Raw genomic sequence first — 27097 nt, 5'->3', positions numbered from 1 at the left:
TGGCCCATTCCTCCATGCAGATCTCCTCTAGAGCAGTGATGTTTTTGGCTTTTCGCTTGGCAACACAGACTTTCAACTCCCTCCAAAGGTTTTCTATAGGGTTGAGATCTGGAGACTGGCTAGGCCACTCCAGGACCTTGAAATGCTTCTTACGAAGCCACTCCTTCGTTGCCCTAGCGGTGTGCTTTGGATCATTGTCATGTTCAAAGACCCAGCCACGTTTCATCTTCAATGCCCTTGCTGATGGAAGGAGGTTTGCACTCAAAATCTCACGATACATGGCCCCATTCATTCTTTCATGTACCCGGATCAGTCGTCCTGGCCCCTTTGCAGAGAAACAGCCCCAAAGCATGATGTTTCCACCACCATGCTTTACAGTAGGTATGGTGTTTGATGGATGCAACTCAGTATTCTTTTTCCTCCAAACACGACAAGTTGTGTTTCTACCAAACAGTTCCAGTTTGATTTCATCAGACCATATGACATTCTCCCAAAACTCCTCTGGATCATCCAAATGCTCTCTAGCAAACTTCAGATGGGCCCGGACATGTACTGGCTTAAGCATTGGGACACGTCTGGCACTGCAGGATCTGAGTCCATGGTGGCGTAGTATGTTACTTATGGTAGGCCTTGTTACATTGGTCCCAGCTCTCTGCAGTTCATTCACTAGGTCCCCCCGCGTTGTTTTGGGATTTTTGCTCACCGTTCTTGTGATCATTCTGACCCCACGGGGTGGGATTTTGCGTGGAGCCCCAGATCGAGGGAGATTATCAGTGGTCTTGTATGTCTTCCATTTTCTAATTATTGCTCCCACTGTTGATTTCTTCACTCCAAGCTGGTTGGCTATTGCAGATTCAGTCTTCCCAGCCTGGTGCAGGGCTACAATTTTGTTTCTGGTGTCCTTTGACAGCTCTTTGGTCTTCACCATAGTGGAGTTTGGAGTCAGACTGTTTGAGGGTGTGCACAGGTGTCTTTTTATACTGATAACAAGTTTAAACAGGTGCCATTACTACAGGTAATGAGTGGAGGAAAGAGGAGCCTCTTAAAGAAGAAGTTACAGGTCTGTGAGAGCCAGAAATCTTGATTGTTTGCTTCTGACCAAATACTTATTTTCCACCATAATATGCAAATAAATTGTTAAAAAAACAGACAATGTGATTTTCTGGATTTTGTTTTCTCAGTTTGTCTCCCATAGTTGAGGTCTACCTATGATGTAAATTACAGACGCCTCTCATCTTTTTAAGTGGTGGAACTTGCACTATTGCTGACTGACTAAATACTTTTTTGCCCCACTGTAATAACAGTTAAATTTGGCCATCTCCCTGATCGGTTTAATGAGGCGGTGGTTATTGTCCTTCCAAATCTGGGTAAAGATCATATGCAAGTTGAAGGATATAGACCCATCTCACTACTTAATTCGGACTTCAAAATTTTAACTAAAATTCTGGCCGACAGACTACAAAGAATAATCCCAAATTTAATCTCGCCACAGCAAACTGGCTTTGTGCATGGGAAATCCATTACGTACAACATCAGGACAGCTCTGGGTGCCATATCTTATAGTAGAGCGCATAAACTTATGAAAACTATCGTGGTTAGCCTTGACACTGATAAGGCGTTCGATAGGGTTTCGTGTGATTACTTATACGAGCTGCTATCGTTTAAAGAATTTGGCCCATGGTTCTGTGAAGCCGTCAAATCAATTTATAGACAGCCATTGTCTAGGATGTCTGTAAATAACATGTTGTCTAGGCCCTTTGAGATCCAGCGGGGGACGTGTCAGGCTGCCCTTTGTCTCCTCTCTTGTTTAACCCCTTTCTGACCTCGGACGGGATAGTACGTCCGAGGGCAGATCCCCTGCTTTGATGCAGGGCTCCGCGGTGAGCCCGCATCAAAGCCGGGACATGTCAGCTGTTTTGAACAGCTGACATGAGCCCGTAATAGGCGCGGGCAGAATCGCGATCTGCCCGCACCTATTAACTAGTTAAATGCCACTGTCAAACGCAGACAGCGGCATTTAACTACCGCTTCCGGCCGGGCGGCCGGAAATTACGGAAGTTACTGATCACTGGTGGCTGTGAGCGCCACCCTGTGGTCGGCGCTCACAGCACACCTCCATTTCTGCTACATAGCAGCGATCAGCAGATCACTGCTATGTAGCAGAGGTGATCGAGTTGTGCCTGCTTCTAGCCTCCCATGGAGGCTATTGAAGCATGGCAAAAGTAAAAAAAAAAAAGTTAAAAAAAATGTGAAAAAAACAAAAAAATATAAAAGTTTAAATCACGCCCCTTTCGCCCCAATCAAAATAAATCAATTAAAAAAAATCAAATCTACACATATTTGGTATCGCCGCGCTCAGAATCGCCCGATCTATGAATTAAAAAAAAGCATTAACCTGATTGCTAAACGGCGTAGTGAGAAAAAAAATTCGAAACGCCAGAATTACGTTTTTTAGGTCGCCGCGACATTGCATTAAAATGCAATAACGGGCGATCAAAAGAACGTATCTGCACCAAAATGCTATAATTAAAAACGTCATCTCGGCACGCAAAAAATAAGCCATCATCCGACCCCAGATCACGAAAAATGGAGATGCTACGAGTATCGGAAAATGGCGTAATTTTTTTTTTTTTTAGCAAAGTTTGGAATTTTTTTTCACCACTTAGATAAAAAATAACCTAGTCATATTAGGTGTCTATGAACTCATACTGACCTGGAGAATCATAATGTCAGGTTAGTTTTAGCATTTAATGAACCTAGCAAAAAAGCCAAACAAAAAACAAGTGTGGGATTGCACTTTTTTTGCAATTTCACCGCACTTGGAATTTTTTTCCCGTTTTCTAGTACACGACATGCTAAAACCAATGATGTCGTTCAAAAGTACAACTCGTCCCGCAAAAAATAAGCCCTCACATGGCCAAATTGACGGAAAAATAAAAAAAGTTATGGCTCTGGGAAGGAGGGGAGCGAAAAACGAACACGGAAAAACGAAAAATCCCAAGGTCATGAAGGGGTTAATATAGCATTGGATCCATTCCTGAGGACGCTGCAAAACAAGGCAACATTTGAAGAGGTGAAGGTGGGGGCTGCATCCATTAAAATTTCAGCTTTTGCTGATGATGTTCTTTTATTCATTGCCAACCTAGCTCAAGCAATCCCGGCCATTATGATTATCTTAGAGAAATTTGGCATTTGCTCCGGATTTAAGGTTAACTATAGTAAATCTGTGGCCTTGGCGGTTTTCAGGTCCGGGAAGTGGGGTGATCCCTTGTTCCCATTCCATTGGAGCCAGGAATCAATCAAATATCTGGGGATAAGGCTGCCGACGGACCCATCCATTCTATATAGAGCTGACTACAAACCATTAATCTCCTCCATAATTAACCTCCTCCATTCGTGGAAACATTTCACACTGTCATTCTCCGGGAGATGTCATTTAATTAAAATGTATTTCCTAAACTGCTATATGCTTTTCAAACATTGCCCCTTCTCCTGTCTAGAACAGATCTTGGTTTACTGAATTCAAACTTTTGTAAATTTATTTGGGGGGTTGGAGGTGGAACACGCATAAGTTTTGCAAGATTGCAGGTGACAAGAATGGAGGGCGGGGTCAATCTTCCTGATTTGGGAAGATATAACTTGGCGGCTAATTTTAGATATGCCATTGACTGGATAAGGGGTGTCTCTCACTTCGCTAATGTCAATCTGGAACAACAAATCTACCCACATATCTCGTTGTCGGCTCTGTTACACTTACATGGGGAGGATCTTCCAAAGGGGATACAGGAACACCCGTCACTATGGGAAACATTACTGACTTGGCGACGCTGTACAAAATTTGTAAACTAAAGACTGGTTTATCCCCATATCAGTCTTTTCTGGGTAACCCTGGATTCTTGAGGGGCTCTGCACCATCCTCTTACAAACTTTTGGCCTCCCAGGGTTGTGGGCAGGTAATTGACCTATTGGATCTCAACTTCTCGGTGTTATCCTATGAAGCGGCGTCACAGCGCTTCTCACTATTTAGTAATAGACCTTTCCTATTTCTTCAGGCACGTAGCTTAGCACAGAAGTGTCAGTCGATGGGGGGGCGGTAGAGGGGAGAATCAACCTGGATGGGTTTATTAGAAATGCCAAATCCCAACCGGCCTCTATAAGTAGCATTTACTCGCCGATTCGCAAAAAGTGGTCTTGGGAAGGAAAAACCACGGGAGTGGCGAGGTGGTTGAGGGACTTGCCATGCCTCAGGGTGGAGGACCTCCTTGACACTACCTCGGCACAAAGGAAAATTCTGCCATATAGCAGCTACACTGACATGACACTCTTAATATTACACAGAGCCTACATTACACCTTGCTTACAATCTAGGATGTCTCCCTCCACCATTTACCTATGTTCTAAATGCAAATCTCGCAACACCGACATATTTCACCACTTATGGAGTTGCCCGAAAATTCAAGCGTTATGGGGCGATGTTCATGATGAACTGCAGAGATTGTGTGGAGTCAACTTCACACTCACTCCACACTGGGCTATTTTTAATATTCTAGACGAGACATTTCACAAACTGCCCAGATATACCAAAGCAACACTCACGATATGGGCTTCAGCGACTAGGAAAAGTATACTACATCAGTGGTTGAGTCCAACAGTCCCATCGCTTTCTTTTATCCGCACCAAAATCCAATTCATATTTAGAATGGAGTGGATGGACGCATTGACTAACAGGGAGAAGTTGGCGGGTAGATTTTTATCCACGTGGGCTACATTCATTCCGTCTCTTCCTCTGGAGACTAGAGAGAGGCTAAGAACGCAATTTGAGAATACCCAATGGTATTTACTACAGCGGATAGGAGGCAACACACCAATTCCATAATACATCTCGTTGTCTATACACATGCAGAGATAGGGTTTTTTGGGTTGGGGTGGGTTCTGGGTTATTGTTATTTCCACTGTCTTGTTTGAATTGGAAATGTTTGGTTTGTATTGGAAATGTCAAAATTTAATAAACAGATTTGAAAAAAAAAAAAAAAAAAAACTAAATCTCCAAGCGCTTACAAATACTCGGAGGTCACCCGAGCGTGCTCAGGAAAACCCGAGCAACGAGTATACTCGCTCATCACTAATTATTACTATTTACCTACTGAAGGGTATGTGATCATTTGCTTTTATCCTTAGTTTTGTTTGTTAAGGGCCACGGTGTGAATCTGCACCTAAACATTGCACTTATAGCAACACGTGTTCTGACTCATTATTTTGGTTTTGCTTTGAACAGGCTGTCCATTACTTTTCATTGATGACCTATCCTCAGGGTCCGACACCAGGCACCCCCGCCGATCATCCGTCATCTGTGTTGCTGACCACTGGCAGCGTACTGCACATCTGCCTCCTAATCAAATCAATAGGAAGCGAATGCGCAGTTCCCGGCCTCTATCAGACAGAGCGGTATTTCCGGCCGCACACCGCTACCGACACGGGTGACGGACCCCAACCAATCAGATATTGGACCGATCCTGAGGATAGGTCATCAATCAAAAAGTAATGGACAATCTCTATGCATGATGTGTTTGATGGTCTACCTACTCTCCACTGACAGTTGATATCAAAAGAGAGAAGAATTGGAATTATGAAATAAAAGAATAATTGTGTTTTCCTGGCTGGAGATAATCTGGTGCTACAGACCTCTGACGGAGGCTTACTCCCCTCTGCCCATTGAAAACACAAAGGCTTGGCCACGCTGAGCATACACGGACATAGGGCGGTGAGGATAGATGGCAGAACGCTCATACTGTCAGCAGCTAACAGCAATCATCAGACACAAATACCCTATTAATAAAGAGAAACTTGTAATAATCTACCATGTAGAGTTTTTAAGTAAATTGCTCCCGACAAGTTAACAAAAATGAGCATGGCTCAAAGCAAAGGAAGACGTCTCTTCGAAGAAATATATGTTAGGAGATTATCATCATGTTTCTGTATATGAGCACATAGATGTCAGCCAGGACATGAAGAGTGTTCCAGCTCGCAAGCAGATAACTATTTAATTCCAATTTCCGTGCGAAAAAGGCAATTTATTTTCCAATTACCAAGTCAACAAAAACATTATTGCACCCTTGTGGACGCTTTCTACAGAAGGTGGAGATAGGCGGACGACATTGTTAGCAGCAATAAAGACAGAATACTTCATAAGAGAACAAAGATACAGGACAACACAAACCGCGGGGGAGAACAAAAGACAAAGCATCAGCCGGCGGGCAGTAATGGCAGCACACACATGTATTGTCGCCGCACATCTGATAAACCATTGGTAACGTCCTGCTGCTGCCGGATTCAGAGCGGCTTTATCGGTTTCCGCAGTCTTGCTGGATGTTATTAAAAGCAAGAAACACATTAACTTGCATTTGTCGATCACCTGTCCTAAACCCCAGTAAGTTTCCGTTCTCTTTCTCCGACATTTAGCGCTAGCACTTAGTACTGACAAGCTTGGAATATGTGAAGATGAAAGACAAGAAAAAAATTAAGAAGCGAATTGGCGACTTTTTTTTCCCTGAGAAAGGTTTCCTAATCCGTGTAGTGTATGAACTCTCATTTGAAGAAATGTTTTTGTATAGTCACATTGATCTCCGAGACGTGGAAGATTTGTCTCTGTGCTGCTGCCGAGCAGAAAGCCAGAATTTAAGCCTCTCTCTTTTTTGCTATACAATTTCTCTCCGAAGCACCCATTTCCTTAAATTACTCCCGCTCCTTCACGCTTTACTCCCATTGCTTGCATGTTTTTATTGTATAACAGTGCGCTCAGACACGTAGGAGGGACCATCAACAAGTCTGGAGACCAGACAAGAACTGTATATTGTAGGAGAGTCAATTAATTCTCCATTAGGAGCGGTCTAAGAAGCCAAGGAGAAGGAAGCCTACTGTATGGCAGAATACGGCACTTAATTGTCTGACGTGCTGGCTCTCTGGATGGCAGGAGAAGTTGGCACCAAACATCCAGATGAGCCGTAGTCTGGAAAACACTGCAATCGATATACCCTAGGTTGGTGAAAGTATCGGGAAACCTACAGGAGTTTTATAACATCCCATCCTACAGCTGGAAACCCATAGACATCATTGAGGAGCTGATTTCCACTCTACAGACATAACGACTCCCACTCTTCTGGGAAGACTTTCTACAAGAGTTTGGAGGGATCGGTCATCCAGAAGACCATTTATGATGTTGGAGGAGACGGCCGGGCTCACAATCCCCATTCTAGTTCTTCCCAAGGGTTTTGGCTGGGGCTGAGGTTAGAGCTCAGTGCAGCCGATCAAGTTCTTCCACCAAACTGCCCTAACCATGTCTTTATGGACCTTGCTTTGTGCACTGGGGCACAGTGTTGGGAACAGAAAAGGCCGTCCCCAAACTGTTCCCACAAATGTGGCGGCTACAATTGTCCAATTGTTTGCTGAAGCATTTAGATTTCACTTTACCGGAACTCAGCAGCCCAGATAATTTCACAACCTGACCTGTTACACTGGTGGCGTCCTCGTAAAGGACCATACTGGTATCGGGAAGCCTTTAGAACGACCCACTCTATCATAAATGTTAGTAAAGGCAGACGGCACAGCGAGAGGTGGTCTTTGGAATGTGGGAGGAAACCGGAGAATCCGGAGGAAACCCACGCAAACACGGGGAGAACATACAAATTCCTTGCAGATGTTGTCGTTGGTGGGATATGAACCCAGGATTCCAGCGCTGCAAGTAATACCAATTAAAGGATTTTTTTCAGTTGTGGCATATCGATAGGACTTGCTGAACCAACTGACCAGACCCCACTGATCTATATCCAAGTTTTGGCTGTCCTATCTGAGAGCAGCAAAATTTAGAGGCAAAGACCCTGATTCCAGCGATGTGTCACTTAATGAGCTGCTTACTGTAGCAGTGATAAAATCATGTTCGATATAACCCCGCCCCCACACCACTGATTGGCAGCTTCCTGGCTATGCACAGTGGACAAGGAAAGCTGCCAATCAGTTGTGTGGGTGGTGTTATACAAAACTCATGAATATGGAGGACTACCTGGCAGCAGGTTTACTAGTCCTCTAGTGGTAATCTCCTGCTGATAAAACAGTTATTTTATCAAAACTACAGCGAGCAGCCCAGTAAGTGTCACATCGCTTGAATCAGGGTCTCTGCCCATACATCATGCTGCTCTCAGATGGCAAAAACCTGGTGACAGAGTCTGTTGAAAAAGAATAACCATCTGAGAGCAGCATAAAATAGGGACAGACACCCAGATTCTGGCTCTGTATAACTTACTGAGATGTCTCACACCAGCGGCAGGGACTAGTCCGGGGAATAGACACCCCCACTGGACTAGTCCCGGCTAATTAGCATACATGAGAGGAGGAAAAAGCCATGAAAAAGTGCTTTTTCAGCTTAGCACAGCAGTTTTATCACACAACACACTTTATTAAAAAGCATGAATAAGGCTCTGTATGAGACTGGTGGAAGTGTGGGGACATTTGGGAACCTGGCACGTTCCCTTTAACATGTCATTTTTTACAAAACAATTAACACCGTACATAGAAAACTTAAAACAGTGGCAAAATGTCATTTTTTTTTATACCAATTATATAGATTAACACTTTTGCAAATAAAGTAAGGGCTTTATATACTCCAAATAGTGATTTAGTTTGTAACATAACCACTCATATCAAAACACCATCTCCTTATGAATATGCGCTCTCATAAATAGCAATTAACATTTAGTACCTATTACTTCAATTACTGTCATTATAAATAGTAAAATTATTACAGCTTAAAGGGCTGAGAAAAAATTCTCTAGTAAAACCTTAAGGAAACGCTTGACAGTTATTTAATGAGGAGCGGCTCGCTGCCGTGAAATGTATTCATTATGCTGCCTGTCCTGAACAATGCTGACAAAACGATACAGCATTTAGCCAATTAAAGAAATTACTAATGTGATTTTTGTGACCCCCCCCCCGCCTCCTTCTCTGCCTCTTAGTGAGTGAAGAAGAAGGGGATATCGCCTGATACATATTAATAATGAGATATTCTGCATTTGTTGAAGTTTGCGTGAATCGATCACACTTTGGACGGGACTTCAAGATTATTTATGGGATACACAAGCTGCTAATTAAGAAAATTGCCCTTAATAATGATAAATCTAGTTACAAACTTACACTTTCTAGAACTAGTTCAGCGAAGATCAGATAGAAAAGAGGACCACAATGAGAGCGCACATCAAGGACAGGAATTTCAGGTTGTTTTTTACATGTACTGTGACAAAGTCACTGGAGGGGAGATATGTTTCATTGAGGCTACTAGCTTCGGTGATCTGAAGCATAGACGTTTGGTCCAGCACACTAGGTGTTGAAAGGGGTTAATTGGCCATTTTAAGGGCTGTTGTTTTTTTTTTAGAACAATAGAGTGGATGGGAGGTTGTTCTCTATATCTCCACCCTATGGTATAGTCTGGGATATAAATTGTCGGCCTTCTGATGGTTCGGTAGGCCTGGAGAGTGGAACTCCGGTGCTATGTGTCGTGACGTCCTTTGCATACTCTGTGTGAACACTGCTGCAGATTATTTATTTGCACTGGTGTGCCAAGCAGCCATTCCCTGATTGTAGGCTGGCTGTCTCATTTGGTATTACCGCACCTGTGCAATTGCCATCTTTACTTGGGCCCACTGAACCATATTAGTGCATTTCATTTGAGGCCTGGACAGGTAAGCACCTTTTGCCTGTTTTTCTTGTTGTGTTTTCTCTAGAATAGTGGAGTTTTTTTCCTCCTTTTTGTGTTTTTAGTCCTTACAAGGAAGCTGAACCCTTGCATGTTATTGTCTCCTGAACGGGTGGATCCCCACAACAACACGGACTGTGCTGTATGTTAAGTTTTGTTTTTCCTTTGGCCAATAAAGGCTTTGCTTATTTTTGCTTACTCTGCACTGGCTTATGCAGCCCCCTTAAAAAAACCAGTGAGAGACTTAAAGAGACGGTGTTCATGTGCCTACATCTGTGTGCTGCCGAGTGAGCAGGTGCTGGAAGTGCGGCCAATTTCCCAAGGAAGCACGTGTGATGGCTGTGGACAAACTGCATGTCCTGGATGAAGGCGGCCATAAGACAAAAAGCGACATCAGACAGTATGGAGGAGCTGATCAAACACCTGGTCCAGGTCCAACAACAGCAGCATCAACAGCAGCAGCAGCAGGTACAACAGCAGCAGAGTGCACAAGGAACAAATAAACTGAAGCAGCAGCTCCAACAGCAGCAGCTCCAACAGCAACAGGAGGTGCTTATGTGGCAGATTGAACTTCTCGCAGACGCCATGGGAGACCAGCCGGTCCTTCCCCAAGTCCAGGTGATGATACGTATGTCCAGAAAGTGGTAAGATAAGCGATGCAAAAAATGACCCCAGGTGATGATGACCACCTCGCTCCCAAATGTTCGATCTGCTGCATTTGGTACAGAAGTGGTTGCAGCCGGAGTCCTCCACCCCAGCACAGATAGTAGAGCGGGTCTTAATGGCCAGAATCCCTTCATTCCCAGGCCAGTGCAGACCTGGGTAACCCAGTGAGATCCCCGAAATGCGGACGACCGGGTTGGCCTAGTAGAAACGCACCAGGTGGTTGAGAGATCCCTAAGAAATATTAGTGGTGTTGCAACCCCTTACTGGGGTACCCAGAGGGAGCCAGAGTCCCAAAAGAGGGGTAGTAAAGCCATCACGGGGGGAAGTCAGAGTTCCCAAGAGGTCACTTAGGGGTTGCCAAAGGCCGCTGGTAAAGACTTGCTCTGCTGGAGATGTCACGGTCCTGGACACATAGCCGTTGTCCTATGTCCTTTGAACAGATGGACTGGCATGCCCCGTGACAAAAAATGGAATACGGGTGTCGGGACTCTTGGGCTCAGAGAACTTTGGTGACCTTGGAAGGGCCACACTCCCCCACAATCTTGCTCTGCAGGAGATGTCACAGTCCTGGACACATAGCCGTTGTCCTATGTCCTTTGAACAGATGGACTGGCATGCCCTGTGACAAAAAATGGAATACGGGTGTCGGGACTCTTGGGCTCAGAGAACTTTGGTGACCTTGGAAGGGCCACACTCCCCCACTAGTTGATCCCAGGGAAACATGTGGGCGTCAGCTGTATCCATGGGGACACCAAGGACTACCTCGTCACCAGAGTGACTATAAAATGAACCGTGGCATTGAGTCCCATAAAGTTGAAGTAGTCAAAGACTTGCTACACCCAGTGATAATCGGGAAAGACTTTAGCCTGTTCTGCGACTCTTGGGGAAAGGCGGGGTGCCCGCTAACTTAGACAGGAGCCAGTTCGCCCATGAAGAATCCCCACTGCAGTCCGAGGCGGATAAGTTCCCCTTGCTGACGACGAAGACGAGACAGTGACCTATGAGGATTCCTGAGCTGTGGGTTTCTGGGGGGATTATAGGACTGCTCAAATAGAGGACCTTATGTTAAAAAGAGGTATGGGCAATGTTACTGTGATAAATGGGGTTGCCCAAGAACCGGGGGCTGACACCAGGCTTCCTAATTTCGCAGTTTATGAGGATTTGCTATATCAGGTCCTTAAATAGAGAGGGGAAGTATTAGAGCAGCTGTTTGTAAGCGTAGGGTACTGGACCTGGCCCATTCTCATGTCTTGGGGGGGCATCTGGGCACAGCAAAACCCAAGAGTGGATCCTTCCTAAGTTCTTCTGGGCCTGGGTGCCACTGGGATATTGTTAATTATTGTCGATCCTGACCCACATGTCAGTTAACTACTCCAGTTTCTCACTTCAACAATTCCCTTGTTCTATTACCTATTATAGAGGTCCCATTTGACCGAATTGCCATGGACCTGGTGGACCCCTAGTTAAATCCGCCAGTGGCCACCAATACATCTTGATGGTCATGGACTATGCAACACAGTACTCGGAGGCGGTACCACTGATTAACTCATCCACCAAGAGTAAAGGCCGAGGTGTAGTCCATATTTTCTCCCAGACGGGCATGCCAAGGAAGATCCTGACGGACCAAGGATCCCCGATCATGTCCAAGGTAATGAGAGAGCTATGTAAGGCTCTCCAAATTACATCACACAGGATGTCTGTGTACCATCAGCAGATGGACGGCCTTGTGGAGAGGTTCAACAAAACACTAAAGTCCATGCTTAACAAGGTCGTGGAGAAGGATGGCCAAGACTGGGATTGCCTACTCCAGTATTCAGTTGAAATACCGCTCACATATCAGACACATACAATACACCCTGCTCATATATCAGACACACACTGCTGACATTTCAGACACACACCGCTCACATAAAAGACACAGAGCACTCACATATCAGACACATGCAGCAGAAACAGCACGACTCACATATCAGACACACAGCAAAAACACAGCTCACATACCAGACAAATGCAGCACAGACACTGCTCACATACCAGACAAATGCAGCACAGACACCGCTCATATATCAGACACATGCAGCACAGACACCGCTGATATATATGACAAATGCAGCAGTCACCGCTCATATATCAGACACATGCAGCACAGACACCGCTCACATATCAGACAAATGCAGCACAGACACCGCTGATATATATGACAATTGCAGCAGACATCGTTCATATATCAGACAAATGCAGCACAGACACCGCTCATATATCAGACACATGCAGCACAGACACCGCTCATATATCAGACACATGCAGCACAGACACCGCTCATATATCAGACACATGCAGCACAGACACCGCTCACATATCAGACAAATGCAGCACAGACACCGCTGATATATATGACAATTGCAGCAGACATCGTTCATATATCAGACACATGCAGCACAGACACCGCTCACATATCAGACAAATGCAGCACAGACACCGCTCATATATTAGACACATGCAGCACAGACACCGCTCATATATCAGACACATGCAGCACAGACAGCGCTGATATATATGGCAAATGCAGAAGACACCGCTCATATATCAGACACATGCAGCACAGACACCGCTGATATATATGGCAAATGCAGCACAGACACCGCTCACATATCAGACAAATGCAGCACAGTCACCGCTCACATATCAAATGCAGCAGACACCGCTCATATCAGACAAATGCAGCACAGACACCGCTCATATATCAGACAAATGCAGCACAGACACCGCTCATATATCAGACACATGCAGCACAGACATCGCTCATATATCAGACACATGCAGCACAGACACCGTTCATATATCAGACACATGCAGCACAGACATCGCTCATATATCAGACACATGCAGCACAGACATCGCTCATATATCAGACACATGCAGCACAGACAGCGCTGATATATATGGCAAATGCAGCAGACACCGTTCATATATCAGACACATGCAGCACAAATATTGCTAACATGTCAAACACATACACCACACACCACTCACACCTGCCTTAGACTAATAAAAAAGCAAACACTCACTCAGCCCCATCAACAGAAAAATAAAATATGTACTAGTCTTGTAGAATGGTGACAGCAAAAAAAATGTGTTTTTTTAAATAAAATTACAATACTCTGAATTTTTTTTTTCATCACTTAAATAGAAAAAAAAATGCATGATGAACGTTTGGTATTGTAGTAATCGGAACTGACCTGTGCAATCAAAAAAATAAAATAAAAACAATAGCGAAATTAAAACTACCTGCCTGTTGTTTCTTAGCCCCATATAAAAAAATAACCAAAATCCCGGGTAACAACTTTAATAATATATGAAGTTAGTATTGCAAAATCTGGTGGCAGGTCCACATAAAGGCGGATCTCTCGGCTTAAAGGGAACCCATCCGTAGCGTTTAGACCCCTAAATTGTTCTCCAAAATGGTGACATGGTGATATTCTATCACCTGGGAGACTCTGCACGAGCGCTAGTCACTGATTGTGACTACTGAGTCCCAGCTGCAGCCCACAGCAGGAGGGCCCAGTGGTAATAATTATAGAATACCGAAAAATATCATGACAGGTAGCTCAATCGATCGATCGATGGGTACAAATATTTTTATACCAGATAAAGGAACCTAGAGATCACAATTCTTTGACCTTGTAAGGATATAGGAAGACATTGATTTGAGATTTTGAAGCGTCCTAACGGTAAGAATGTAAAGCCTTCATTGGCAGTCCTGTCCGGGCCCGCGCTTTATGTACATGCTGGCGGCTAATGAGTCCTGGCGCTCATTAAGCACCGATCTGGTTTCTTTCCAGCTTCTGGTTCCTCCCATTTTCCCGCCAATTACTTCTCTGATGAAGCCTTTGACATCTGATATCTATTTTCGGCGGATGGAAAGGCTCAGCTGCCTCGCGCTGCAATGAGCCGGAGCACATTAAAATCTCATCTCACATTAATTTTACAAATGATTTATACTTAATGACAGAATCCTCGAAAATACAAAGCTGGGAAAGGAAAGGATCGTTCACCGCTAAGCTGCTACTTTTCATCTTTTGGGGTGAAACGCAAACATTTCAGACCCTAATGCTCAGTTTTCTTCTCACAACTTTTAATTATCAACTTTTTTTTTTAAACTAAATGATCAATTTTTAATTAGCAATTATCAACTCGTGTCCCATAAATGAATGAAGCCGGGATGAAGCGGAACAGTTCGCCTACTTACAACCAAGTCCTGGTCTTGTAGCAAACTGAGAATTGCTTGATACAGCGACGGTCTCAAATCGGCCTTGAATTTTACAGAAACCCATTGTCCGATCAACCAGATTACTCTCCGTCGCAACAACTTATACCTAGAAAAATCAAATGCAACAGTCAACATGCCGAACAGAAAAGAGAGTCTGTCTATTGTGCGATCTCTATTGGCCAGTGCGGAGTATTATATTTTTATTAAAAGGACCAATTTTGTGCACAGATTTTTTCATATTGTTCATTTGATTCCTAAAAGCACCCTTCGATATATTATCTTCATTGAAAATGTTGTACCATTTTGCTGCTGCATAGTGTCTGTAAGTACTTTATCTTTCTCAGTGCTCTGCAAATAAATAAAGGTAAAGATGGCAATCCATCAGAGCTCCTGCTCCTTGTTCTGACAGCTTGGCTTGCACACCCCTCCATTCTCTCAGTGCCAGCAATAGCAGGCGGGAGAGGTTTGTACGCAGGGGAAAGTATCTACGGTCGCATGGAGGGTGAGGCTATAGACATGGAGTGGGAGAGGAAATACATGCAGTATTGCAGCTGGGCTGAACCATGAAAGAAAGTGAAGGCGGCAACAGCCAGCAGTCTGTATATACACAGACCTCACATCCAACATGTATTACTGGGACAGACACTCCCATAACACAAAAATATGAAACTTGGATAGGGCTACAACCTGCATGTCAAGGAGTCTGAAAATGAATGAAGGAATGAAATTGGAGACTGGAGCTTATTGCAGTATTATTATCTAAAAGGTAACTGGTAAAAATCAATATTTTCATGTCGGTGGTGACTATAGCCTTTAAAACAAAGACGTGTCACTGGGATACGTCATAATTTAATGATTTCACCTCTGGGACCCTTTGCGCTTTTGTGAAAAAGTAAGCCATGGCAACGCTTAAGCAATGCGTCTATACAGTTTTTTTTCCCTTGCATAGGGTCTTGTTTAAAGGGAATATGTCACCAGGTTTTTGTTACCTTATCTGAGAGCAGAACAACATAGGGTAGAGACCCTGATTCCAGGAATATATCACTTACTGGGCTCGGCTATCTGCCACTACATTAGGGTGCTGTCAGATAAGGGGGCAAAAACCTGGATTCCCTTTAAAGAGGTAGTCCACTAATTTTTCATTGATGACCTATCCTATGAATATGTCATCACTGTCTGAACGGTTGGGGTCGGACGCCCAGCATTTAATTAACTGTTCTTGGTGTTGGCACAAGCGGCAAAAACAGCTCGATTGCGGAGCTTCTCCATCTTCAGGTAGCGGCCTCCTGCACAAATCAGTAGGAGGCAAATGTGCTCTACACTACCAGAATACGGAGCAGCTCCGCAATTTTGCATTTCCAGCCACCACCAACACGGAGAACAACGATTGGATGTCAGACCCCGACCGATCAAACGTTGACGACCAATCTCTAAGGAGAGGTCATCAATGAGAAAGTAGTGAACAACCTCTTTAATCTTTCTCATGAAATGAAATCTGAAAATATTCCTGGTTATGAAAATATAGAACTATATATATAAAAGCACAAAACTCTGTGAGCGAAGTATGTTCTATATAGATCACGGGAGACGTGCAGCATCTCCTCTTACTGCCACAGCGGTGCCATAAAGCGAGTTACTCATGTGACATAAATCATACGGCCGACACACAAAATAATAAAAAAGTGATTTCGCACTGTAGATGGATGAAATGTTCTTACCTATCATGGGTAATTTGCAGTTCTCCTAGCAACTGGCTTTTAAACCATTCATCGAAGTCCACGCTATCAAATAATTCGTAGGCGGCCAGTCCCACAGCATTGTAAACTGGGGGAAGATGAACGAAAGGGGATTTGTTGGTACTTACAGAACAGAAACAAAAAAGGAACGAAATTCTGTAAGAGAAAGGCCTAAAACATTCTGAAAGCTACCAGATGATCATTTAGGGTCTGACTGATGAGACCACCACTGATCCAGAGAGCGGGAGATGAAACGTGACCTACAGGTCGAGCGCTGGACGTGGCCATCTCCAGACCATAATTCTACATGGCCGCCCTGTCAGAGCCCCGACTACAGAGCATCCCTGCGGTCAGACGCCCATTACATGCAATGCTATCACCTCACTTCCCCAGCAGGGATTAACCCTTACCACACGGCCAGCTATTATATACAGCAGGGCAATTTTTTTCATTAATACATTCCAAGAATAACAACTTTTTTTTTATTTTGCCTGTCTTTACTAATCAAATTGTATTTTTTTTTGTTATTTTGGGGTATATAAAAACTCTATTCTTTCTTTTCCATGGATTGTTGTATATTCAGAGAGACTATATCAATTTCTGTGGTTTGCTATTGCAACAAAAATAAAGTACATGGACCAAAACTTTTACTATTTTTGGGGCAAGTGGGATTATTTTTCAAATTATTGATTTATTTTTTACAACATGGCCTAGAAGGCACATGCCTATTGGAGAAAACAATTAGTAACCCGCAATCACATTATAGATCATTGATGGGTTGATAGGGGGTGCTGAATGTGGGTGAAACACCCAGAACCCGGCCAAACTGTGGGTCAGAACCGCTCAGTTATGGATGGAGGTGCATAACACAGCTCCGTTGACTGAATAGTGGCCGCAGCCGGGTACAGCACAGCCACACCCTATTGATTTGAAAAGGAAGCCACACCCTATTAATTTGAATAGGGAGCCACACCCTACGGATTTGAATAGGGAGCCACACCCTATTGATTTGAATAGGAAGTCACACCCTATTGATTTGAATAGGGAGCCACACCCTACTGATTTGAATAGGGAGCCACACCCTATTGATTTTAATAGGAAGCCACATCTTATTGATTTGAATAGGGAGCCACACCCTACTAATTTGAATAGGGAGCCACACCCTATTGATTTGAATAGGAAGCCACGCCCTATTGATTTGAATAGGGAGCCACACCCTATTGATTTGAATATGAAGCCACACCCTATTGATTTGAATAGGGAGCCACACCCTATTGATTTGAATAGGGAGCCACACCTTACTGATTTGAACAGAGAGCAGATGTGCAGTACCCTGCTGTGACCACTATATAGTTGACGGAGCTGTGTTATGCACCTCCATAACTGAGCAGTTCCTGAAGCCACTGACACCAGGGACAGCTGATCAGTGGAGGTGCTGGATGTCACGCTCCCACAGATCAGATTTTGATAACTTATCCTAAGGATGGGCTCTCAATGTTAAAGTCATGGACAACCCTTTTAAGGGATCAATGTCCAGGCATAATCCATATCTACTTTAACAGAAGATCCAACTTCATGGATTTAAATCTCCATCTTTATTGAAAAGGTTCAAAAGGCATTTTCACATTCAAGGTTTAGTCCATCAAGAAAAATACCTACGCGTTACTGGTTCACACCTTAACTCATGGCACTTCCTGTCCCAGGCACTGATGTTACTCTGAGCTCTGGATCAAATTAGGCTACCACAGTGAGCTGGCTTTTCCTTTCAATGACAATCCATCACTGCCTGGTTCTGATGATTGCACAGTTGTCACAACACCCACATGAAAGTGTAGATCTTAGACTCTAGGAGAGTGGCGGCGGCGCTAGTGGATGGCGCGCGGGCTGAGGAGAGGGCACACGTGCAGAGGAGAGTGGTGGTGGTGGTGATAGTGATGAGGTGGATGGCGCGCGGGCTGAAAAGAGGGCACGCGTGCAGAGGAGAGTGGTGGTGGTGATAGTGATGAGGTGGATGGCGCGCGGGCTGAGGAGAGGGCACGCGTGCAGAGGAGACTGGAGGTGGTGACAGTGATGAAGTGGATGACACGCAGGCTGAGGAGAGGGCACGCGTGCAGAGGAGAGTGGTGGTGGTGATAGTGATGAGGTGGATGGCGTGAGGGCTGAGGAGAGGGCACGCGTGCAGAGGAGAGTGGTGGTGGTGATAGTGATGAGGTGGATGGCGTGAGGGCTGAGGAGAGAGCACGCTTGCAGGAGAGTGGCGGCGGCGCAAGTGATGAGGTGGATGGCACGCGGGCTGAGGAGATGGCACGCATGCAGAGGAGAGTGGCAGTGGTGGTAGTACTGACTAGATTGCACTCATGCCCATCGGGAGGGTTCACCACCACTGCCCTAGAGGCATTACTTGGTTGTACCAGTTAAAAAAAAAAAACACTCCATACATCTTGTTAGGCAATTCTAGAGTATTAATAGAGGAGTTTGTCTGCTCAGGATTTTCATCTCATGGAGAGAGGATATTCTGAGTGTTTCTCACTCGAGGATCTGTCCCGTCCTACATTACACACACAGGGCACTGATTTGAGTGGGTAATGTGTTATACTTAGTTTCCCCTGTGGTGGCGCTGTCAGGAAACTGAACACTTACTGCCAGGTTAAGCCTCATATTACAGCAAGAGATGAACTTTAATTGATAACATTTCTATAAAAAGTGACAAGGGTACGAATTCATGATACCTACCAGTTTCTTTAATAAGTATCGCATTTTGGTCTTCCAAAGGAGTGGGACCTGAAAACAAAAAGGGAATCATAAGCAAAAAAAAAAAACTGCAGGATATAGAGGTGGGCAGCAGCTTATCTGCCACGGAAATAAAAACTCGAGTATGTTGAAATCTAATATGCCCGATCCATCTTTCCATGACATCTGTCAACTGCTCACTTTTCTTTATGGGCACCTTAAGTTCTACCCATTTTCCTAAACTTTTGCTCCCTACGACACAAAAAAATTGCTATTTTCTTTTTTTTTATTTCTTTCTTCTTTTTTTTTTATATTTTACTCTCACTTAATAAGACCGTGACATTTTATTGTAGTAACAAAAGTCAATATTTTTTCATAAAACGAAAAAACAAAAGCTTCTGATATTTAGTGCTACTCCATTACTGTCATCTCATTACTGAAATTAGGACAATGCGACTGAGGGATCACCCTAATCACTTCTATCATGTCAATAAAAAAAACACTTACCTTGAAGGGCAAGAACCATTTCTAAGAGCACGGGTGTGAGAGTCTGACTGTATTCATGGAAAATATCAATGAAAAGCACTTCCGAACAAAGCTGGGGAAGAAACAGAAAATTCTCAAAGGTTTAATACAGACAAAGAAGAATCAAAAGAAACTCTAGACTCTAAATCTCCATGTGTGGATCTACAGTAGCCTATCCACACTTCAAAGAGTAACATAATAATTCTCTATGCATTGCAAAGTTATTTTACTATTTTAACTTAATTTGCTTCCTTCTCCCATACACCATACTGAAAGTGCTGTTTTAACTACATAGTTAATGTTCATGCTCCTTTAGAAGCTGATTTCAACTGCTGCTCAAAGAGAATCCATACTCAAACACTATTTACTAAACCTTCCCTGTCTGACCAGGATGGAGAGGAGCAGAGGTTCAAAAGTGTTTGTAAATAGAGTATGGATCCCTGCTAGAGCAACAGTTGAAAGCAGCTTCTAAAGGAACATGAACTAGTCAGTTAAAACAAACCTTTAGACATGTTATTTGGGAGAAAAGGAAGTAAAAGATTGTAGTGTAGAATATTACAAAAGTTCATACTTTCAAACTTAGAAAAAAGGACGACTAATAACTAAATATAAAAAAATAAAACAAATGTAGTTACTCTTTAAGAGAATCTGTCACAGTATTAAAAGTGTCCAGTTTAGCTGATATTTTATTCCCTCTGCTCCCCTGAGTAATACAGTTTTTCTTTTTTAATTACATCATATGGTTCCAGAGAGATGGGCCTTTTTATTTAGAGCTTCTTTTTAATGTCTTCGCTTCGGATTTGCAAAAAAAAAAATTAAATACCCAGGGGTGCATGTTGTGAATTCCGTTCTGGAGCTCCCTCCTGTGGTTGCTAATGGTATTTTTGTGAGTTCTGCCCTTGGGCTCCCTCTGGTGGTTTCGAGTGGAACTGCTGCTCCTTTAAATAGCTGTAGCAGCTGCCTTCACTAATCGCCTTGCCTGGGTTTGTTATTTAAACCTGCTCTGGGCTTTAGTCCATGCCTGCTGTCAATGTTCTTGGTTGGATTTGGTTCTCTCCTTAGAATTTTAATATGGCCATTGGCCAGTCCTTGTCTGCAGAAGATAAGTTTTTGGTAGTTTTTGTTTGTCCATTTGTTTGGACTCTCTTGCTTTGCAAATATTTCTCTTTTTGTCCAGCTTGTCACTATGTCTTATTCAGGCTAGCTGGAAGCTCTGGGAAAGCAGATTTGCCCCTCCACACCGTGAGTCGGTGTGGAGTTCATTTTTGTAAACTCTGCGTGGATTTTGTAGCTTTTTATACTGACCGCACAGTATCCTTTTCTCTCTGTCTATCTAGTTTAGTATTGGCCTCCTTTGCTGAATTCTGATTTCATTTCTGTGTACGTCATTTCCCTCTCCATTCACAGTCAATATTTGTGGGGGGCTATCTTTCCTTTTGGGGGTTTTCTCTGAGGCAAGATAGCTTTCTATTTCCTTCTTTAGGGGTAGTTATTTCTTAGGCTGTGAAGAGGTGTCTAGGGAGAGTCAGGAACATCCCGTGGCTATTTCTAGTGTTGTTGTTAGGATTAGGGACTGCGGTCAGTAGAGATACCACCTTCTCAGAGCTCGCTCCATGTTGCGTTCTAGCCACCAGGTCATATCAGTGTGGCCTCTTAACCACCAGGTCATAACAGGTGCAGTGGGAATAAAATATTACCAAAAAATTGCCCACTTATGACCCGTCCTCTTTAATCAGACAGACTGTTGGCTCCAGCGAGAACAGTGTAATGCATAGTTTCACCACTGGTGGCACTGCAGGGACACTGGATACTGATTGCTGGTTTTTCTACACTTTTCATCTGTCATCATCCAACAAGAACAACCCCTCAAACATGGAATGAAAGCTAATGCCAAGTGACTTATTTTTCTTTTGAAGGAAAATGGTGCAACACCCACATCCAGCTCAAAGATTATTTGAGAAATATGGATAAACTCATGATATCGCTAAATAACAAGTCAGATCAATATTCAACGATTGGGATTATGGGAATTCTGGGCCTGAAGAAGTAGTTAGCCATCCCACCGGCTTAGACCTTCTGCATTTCATAAGGGAGCATTGAGACATCGGTACAATACCGGTTCCAGACTGTACCGCAATGCCTGTGGCTGCGGGTCTGCCTAATCCTCTGTACCTGGTCGCCCCTCTCCACACGTTATACCCCACCCGATATATCAGTTAATGTTTATCCCAGATGTGGACGTGCCATGAATGAATCTTGGAATTCAGTAGTGAATAATCTTCCATTCCTTATGTGAATTTATGGAAAGTAGACAGCCGTATGTACTTCTTCTTTACGGCTCCTTACTTTATGACAGCATCTGTCATGTCTGGCATGTTATTCCTTTACTTTGTAATATTTTTTGCTATTTTTACATGGGTACGTCTGCATCTCCTTGATGTACACAATAAAAGCTTTGATAGACAAGACACTTTCCATGTGAGAAAAGCAAACAGTCGTGTAGTTATCAATTTACAGAACATTTACATAAGGTGGCAACGCATAAAGCCAATAAAGAGATACACATATACAGGATAAATAATTAGAGAGGTTTTCTGAGTTCAGAAAAGATAATCAAGTAGGAAATCTAGAATAAAATAATTATAGATTTACTACTTTCCCATTCGTTATCAATCCAGGTTTGTCCTGATGAAGAGGTCCTGCGTGACCTCGAAACGCGTTGACTTTTAAACCTGTTTAAATAAATGTTTTATTTTCATCGACTGTTTGATTTCAGCAGCGCATAGTGATACCTCCATTCTCCTCCTCTGTGTCTGTGGTTGTCTGCTCCGTATTTGTGCAGCAGGTGAAATGTGCCTGTTATATGTTGTCTTCCAGCTACTGAGCAAGGTGAGTGCATTCTGCCCTTCTTTTCACACCCCTCTGTCATTGGATAAGACCCTATTGCGCTTTCTTTTCCCAGTCCTTTTCCGCAATAGGTCCTACTGCTGCCAGTTAATGATGGGTAAAACGCAGTACTGCAGGCTTAGACTGGCCCACAGGAGAGCAGGAGAATCTTCCGGTGGGCCCCAGTGTAGGAGTGGTCACCGCCCTCTTATATGAGCAGTACATGGACCAATATACTTGAATACAGAAAAAAAGCGGCATCTTATTCATTTATCAATTTACCCAGTTCATTGTGATATAAATTTGTGACTGAGGATAATTTCACATTTACATGTAGAAGAAAAGTGGGGCCCCGGAGTAGGTAACTGGTGGGACCTTGGCATCACAGTCCGACATTACGCAGTTGTGTTGGTTTGCTTTACGTGTTGTAAAGAAAACGAGAAGTCTGTCAAGAACATTTTTTACAATGACAAGTAGAAAAGCAAAACAAATATTTAGATTTTTTTTTTATTTTACAAATTGATAGAATAAAAAACGTCTCGGTAGAGAGGCCCGTGATAACACACTAAAAACCATTGATATCATTCACTACGCTCAAACAAGAAACATACCTCTTTCAATACTGTCACTTGACGCTGAAAAAGCGTTTGACAGAATATCATGGTCAGCCATCTATTACGCCCTCAAAAAACTCAAAAAAATGGCCCTCTATTCTAACCCTACAGTGAGATTAAAGGAACAAGGCAGGGGTGCCCTCTCCTGTATATCCTAGTGATAGAACATTTACTATCCTCTATTCCTGATAACCCTGATATTAAAGGGAACCTGTCACCTGGCAATCTTGCCTTGTGCAGGCATGTACTACGGAGGACGGAGAATGAACTTCAATCCAATACTGCGGCCAGCATGCAGCCAGCGGGTAAGGAAAGGGTGAATCAAAAACCCAAAAACTCCGCCCATATGACCCAAAACCAGTCCCGCCAAACTCAGGTGACAGGTTCCCTTTAAAGGTATTACTATGGGGCAAATGGAATATAAGTGCTCCGCCTTTGCGGATGATGTCCTTCTGTACACTACAAGCCCACATACGTCTATTTCATCTATCATGGCAGAAGTGGATAATTTTAGCACATGGTCCAATTTCCAAAACACTTCAAATCTCAGGCACTCAACATTTCCTTGCCAACTACCGCTCAGGCTGGCATCCAATCAAATGTCCCTTTTTTTTCGCCATCACAGGGTATAAAATATTTAGGTATACACATACATAGTGATCTTTCTCGACTGTTTCACCTCAATTACAAACCCTTACTTGGTCATGTCCATAAGGACCTTAAGTCATGGACTGTGAAGGATTTCTCATGGTTTGGCAGAGCTAATGTATTAAAAATGAATATTTTACCTAGACTGCTTTACCTTTTTCAAACTATCCCGACCAGAATCCCTTTAAACCTTTTGGAAACATCTACGTAGTAGCTTTTGTAAGTTCATCTGGCTGAATGGTCGTCCACGTATTCGTGGTGATATATCAGTCAGGTCTAAACAGATGGGAGGCCTCGGTCTCCCGGATTGTAGAAAATACTATATGGCCGCAGTCCATGCTAGAATACTCAATTATTTTCACCATCAACATGAGAGGCTTTGGGTTCATATAGCACAAACTATTTGTCTAAGAGCATTAACTACACTTCCCTGGAACCCACGTTCCTCAGCCCTTAAACCCTCTCAACAATCCTACAGCACATACTGTACAATCCTATCCCTGTGTCGAGGCAATAAGAAGATCTCTCTAATTGACCTTCGGGGCCCATTATACTCAATATCAGACAATCCCACCATTTTACCGGGGCTATCTTCCAATCGATTTCTGGAGAGAAGTAAATATCACCCTCTTCACTTTGCTCATATACTATCTAATATTTCGGGACTGCTCTATCCCTCCAGGAGCCGACTATGAATGACAGTTGCAACATTTCTATTCCCATGTTAGCAAAGATAGAGGGCTCAATCTTACAAATTTTGAAAAATTATGCCTTTCGTCGTCTCCACCCTTGCACCCCATCTCATTGCCTATAAACACTTTATAATAATAATCTTTATTTTTATATAGTGCTAACATATTCCGCAGCGCTTTACAGTTTTGCACATATTATCATCACTGTCCCCGATGCAGATGTCGTCCTTGGTGGGATTTGAACCCAGGACTCCAGCGCTGCAAGGCTGCAGTGCTAACCACTGAGCCACCGTGCTGCCCCTAATAGCCCATACTACAACTGTCAGACCACCCTATTGAAAACTGGGCAAATTTTTTGAAGACTCACAATAGGCTAATTGTTTTCAATTTGCTCACAAAACATCAATTGCAACCAAAACTCAAGAGACCTCCTTTAAAGGGAACCTGTCACCTCATTTTTGAGCTATGAGCTGTGGCCTCTCTGACCTTTCCCGGCGCCTGCGCACTGCAGTACTTTACTCTGCCCTCAACAGGGCAAATCAGTACGCCTGCGCGGAGCCGCGACAAGAAGCAAGGAAGATCACGACATCGTATGAAGATGGGAGGTGCCGGACGCGAAAATGCAACGCACATCGGACCGGACCACCCCTGGGTAAGTATAATATAGCTTATCGTTCTTCTCTTGCAGGTTAGATTGGGGGCTTATCTACAGCATTCTAGAATGCTGTCGATAAGTCCCGAAAGGCCGTGGCCGCAGCTTAGAGCTCAAAAATGAGGTGACAGGTTCCCTTTAAGAAAAAAATGAAGATGGAGCGCACTTACCCAGGTAAAAACGTCATACTTTATTCGGACATACAGCAAAACCAACAGGGAGGGGTTCCCTTTAAGATCATCTCCAGATGGTACCGGGTTCCCATATTACTTCTTATGTGGTTTCCTGCAGTATCAGATAGATGCCGGAGATGTGGAGTGGAAGAGGGGACGATGACACACATTTGGTGGAGCTGTCCCATAATAAGAGGTTTCTGGACTCAGGTAATTCAGATTATTAAAAAATGACTAGTCTCTCTGTGCCGGGCTCTCCTGAATCTCTTTTGCTCTTTATGATCCCAACTAGTTTCACCAGATACAAAAGGTCTTTACTAAGCTACCTTGTACAGGCTGCTAAGAATATCAATCCTCGTCACTGGAAAAGTACTTACTGTGGAGGAGTGGTTCTGTGAGATAGCCCTTCTTAATAGGATGGAACATGCGATTGCCCCATCCCCCACTGGCTGTGATAGATACTGTGATTGAACCCCCAGAACCCGATGCCTACGATCTTACATCAGACTGATGGGACCCACCCTTTTCTCCGCTGCGTTTCTTCTCTCTCCGGTTTGTGCTCCGCGTTGGTTCGCGCCTGGCTATGCTCTGTACGGTTTCCACTGGATTTTAGTAACTTCATAATTGTATTACTGATGGCCTAAAACATTCCCTTCCCTCTTTTTTCTTCCTATAACTTGATGTTTTATTGGACGTTATACTTATATTCTATGATATATCGATGCGGATATTGTCCAAGCTATTCTTTTCTTTAGTTGTATTTTTGTGATTGAAAATTATTTAACCGTTCAATAAAAATGTAATTTTAAAGTCCCAAGGACAGTATTCAAAACCAAATACCTAAGAACATCACTTGTCTTGCTGATAAACCCCCGTTCGATCTGTCACCTGCAGCTCAATGATGTACATTTGGTGAGTAATCGACAATTTGGGGAAAGGATAGAAAACAGATTCATTTTGTGTTACTATGGCCACACAATTTCTGCATGGGAGCTGTAGACACAAAACAATACAGGATACTATGAGAAGCAGGACAATAAAAAATGTTGTGCAAAGAGCATACCTCAGAGACGCATGCAATGTTACCCCTTAGATGCCTGTTTTAAGCCTCCAAGCTAAATCAGAGCTCATGCTTTGCACTGATGAGGGGCAATATCCCGAAACACTGTGTCTGCAAATTGAGATTCTGTTCTGGCTTTGATCCTAAGTAGCAAGGCTAGTTAAAGGGATGACGTTGACTATTAGGATTGCTACTTACAATAGGTGGCACTTTATAAAGTTCTAGTCCTCGTCCTGTATGAAAAGGCGTTAGCAATTGTTCAGTTCAGTTCACATTATTTATTTACCTCCTGTCCATGATCAAGGTCGTTTTCAAATTAAATTAGTTCCCTAATATAGGATAATCCCTTATTAATGAGCACAGGGAGGTAAGAGAAAAAAATGATACACAATTGTCCAATTGTTTGTCAAAGCCGAGCTAAATAAAAAGCAGACTAATCCAGAAAGTGAGTGTCGATATTTTTACATTTCTTACCTAACCTTGGGCAATTAATAAGTGGATGTTCAGAAGAGGACAACCCTTCAAATTTTGTTCAGGAATGCGCCTCTCCCACGTTCCAGTTTGCCGGGGATGAGGGTGGCACGCCTTTTGATTGACAGTTCATGCTGATGGCACAACTGCACTGCTGACCCAAACCGTGCACTCTCTGATGCTGCAAATAGAGGCAGCTTCACTGCTGCACCATCGGAAAAGCACTGAAGCT

The 27097-nt window shown here is 43.5% G+C and overlaps 1 protein-coding gene across 3 annotated transcripts in view; it reads right to left on the bottom strand.

The window, feature by feature from the left end:
* IPO11 (importin 11) overlaps positions 1-27097 on the bottom strand; it is a 628234-nt gene that overhangs the window by 460868 nt on the left and 140269 nt on the right. For all 3 annotated transcript variants that reach the window (XM_069749262.1, XM_069749270.1, XM_069749278.1), the window contains exons 13-16: positions 19652-19742; positions 19148-19195; positions 16397-16502; positions 14658-14784 (exon numbers count right to left, since the gene is read on the bottom strand). In XM_069749262.1, coding sequence (XP_069605363.1) covers positions 14658-14784; positions 16397-16502; positions 19148-19195; positions 19652-19742 — 372 coding nt within the window. The remainder of the gene's footprint in view (positions 1-14657; positions 14785-16396; positions 16503-19147; positions 19196-19651; positions 19743-27097) is intronic.

This window comes from Ranitomeya imitator, chromosome 1 (assembly GCF_032444005.1).
Source record: "Ranitomeya imitator isolate aRanImi1 chromosome 1, aRanImi1.pri, whole genome shotgun sequence".
In the NCBI taxonomy this organism is placed as follows: Eukaryota; Metazoa; Chordata; class Amphibia; order Anura; family Dendrobatidae; genus Ranitomeya; species Ranitomeya imitator.
The sequence above is the reverse complement of the archived record's forward strand: the minus strand, read 5'-3'. Positions and strand labels throughout refer to the sequence as shown.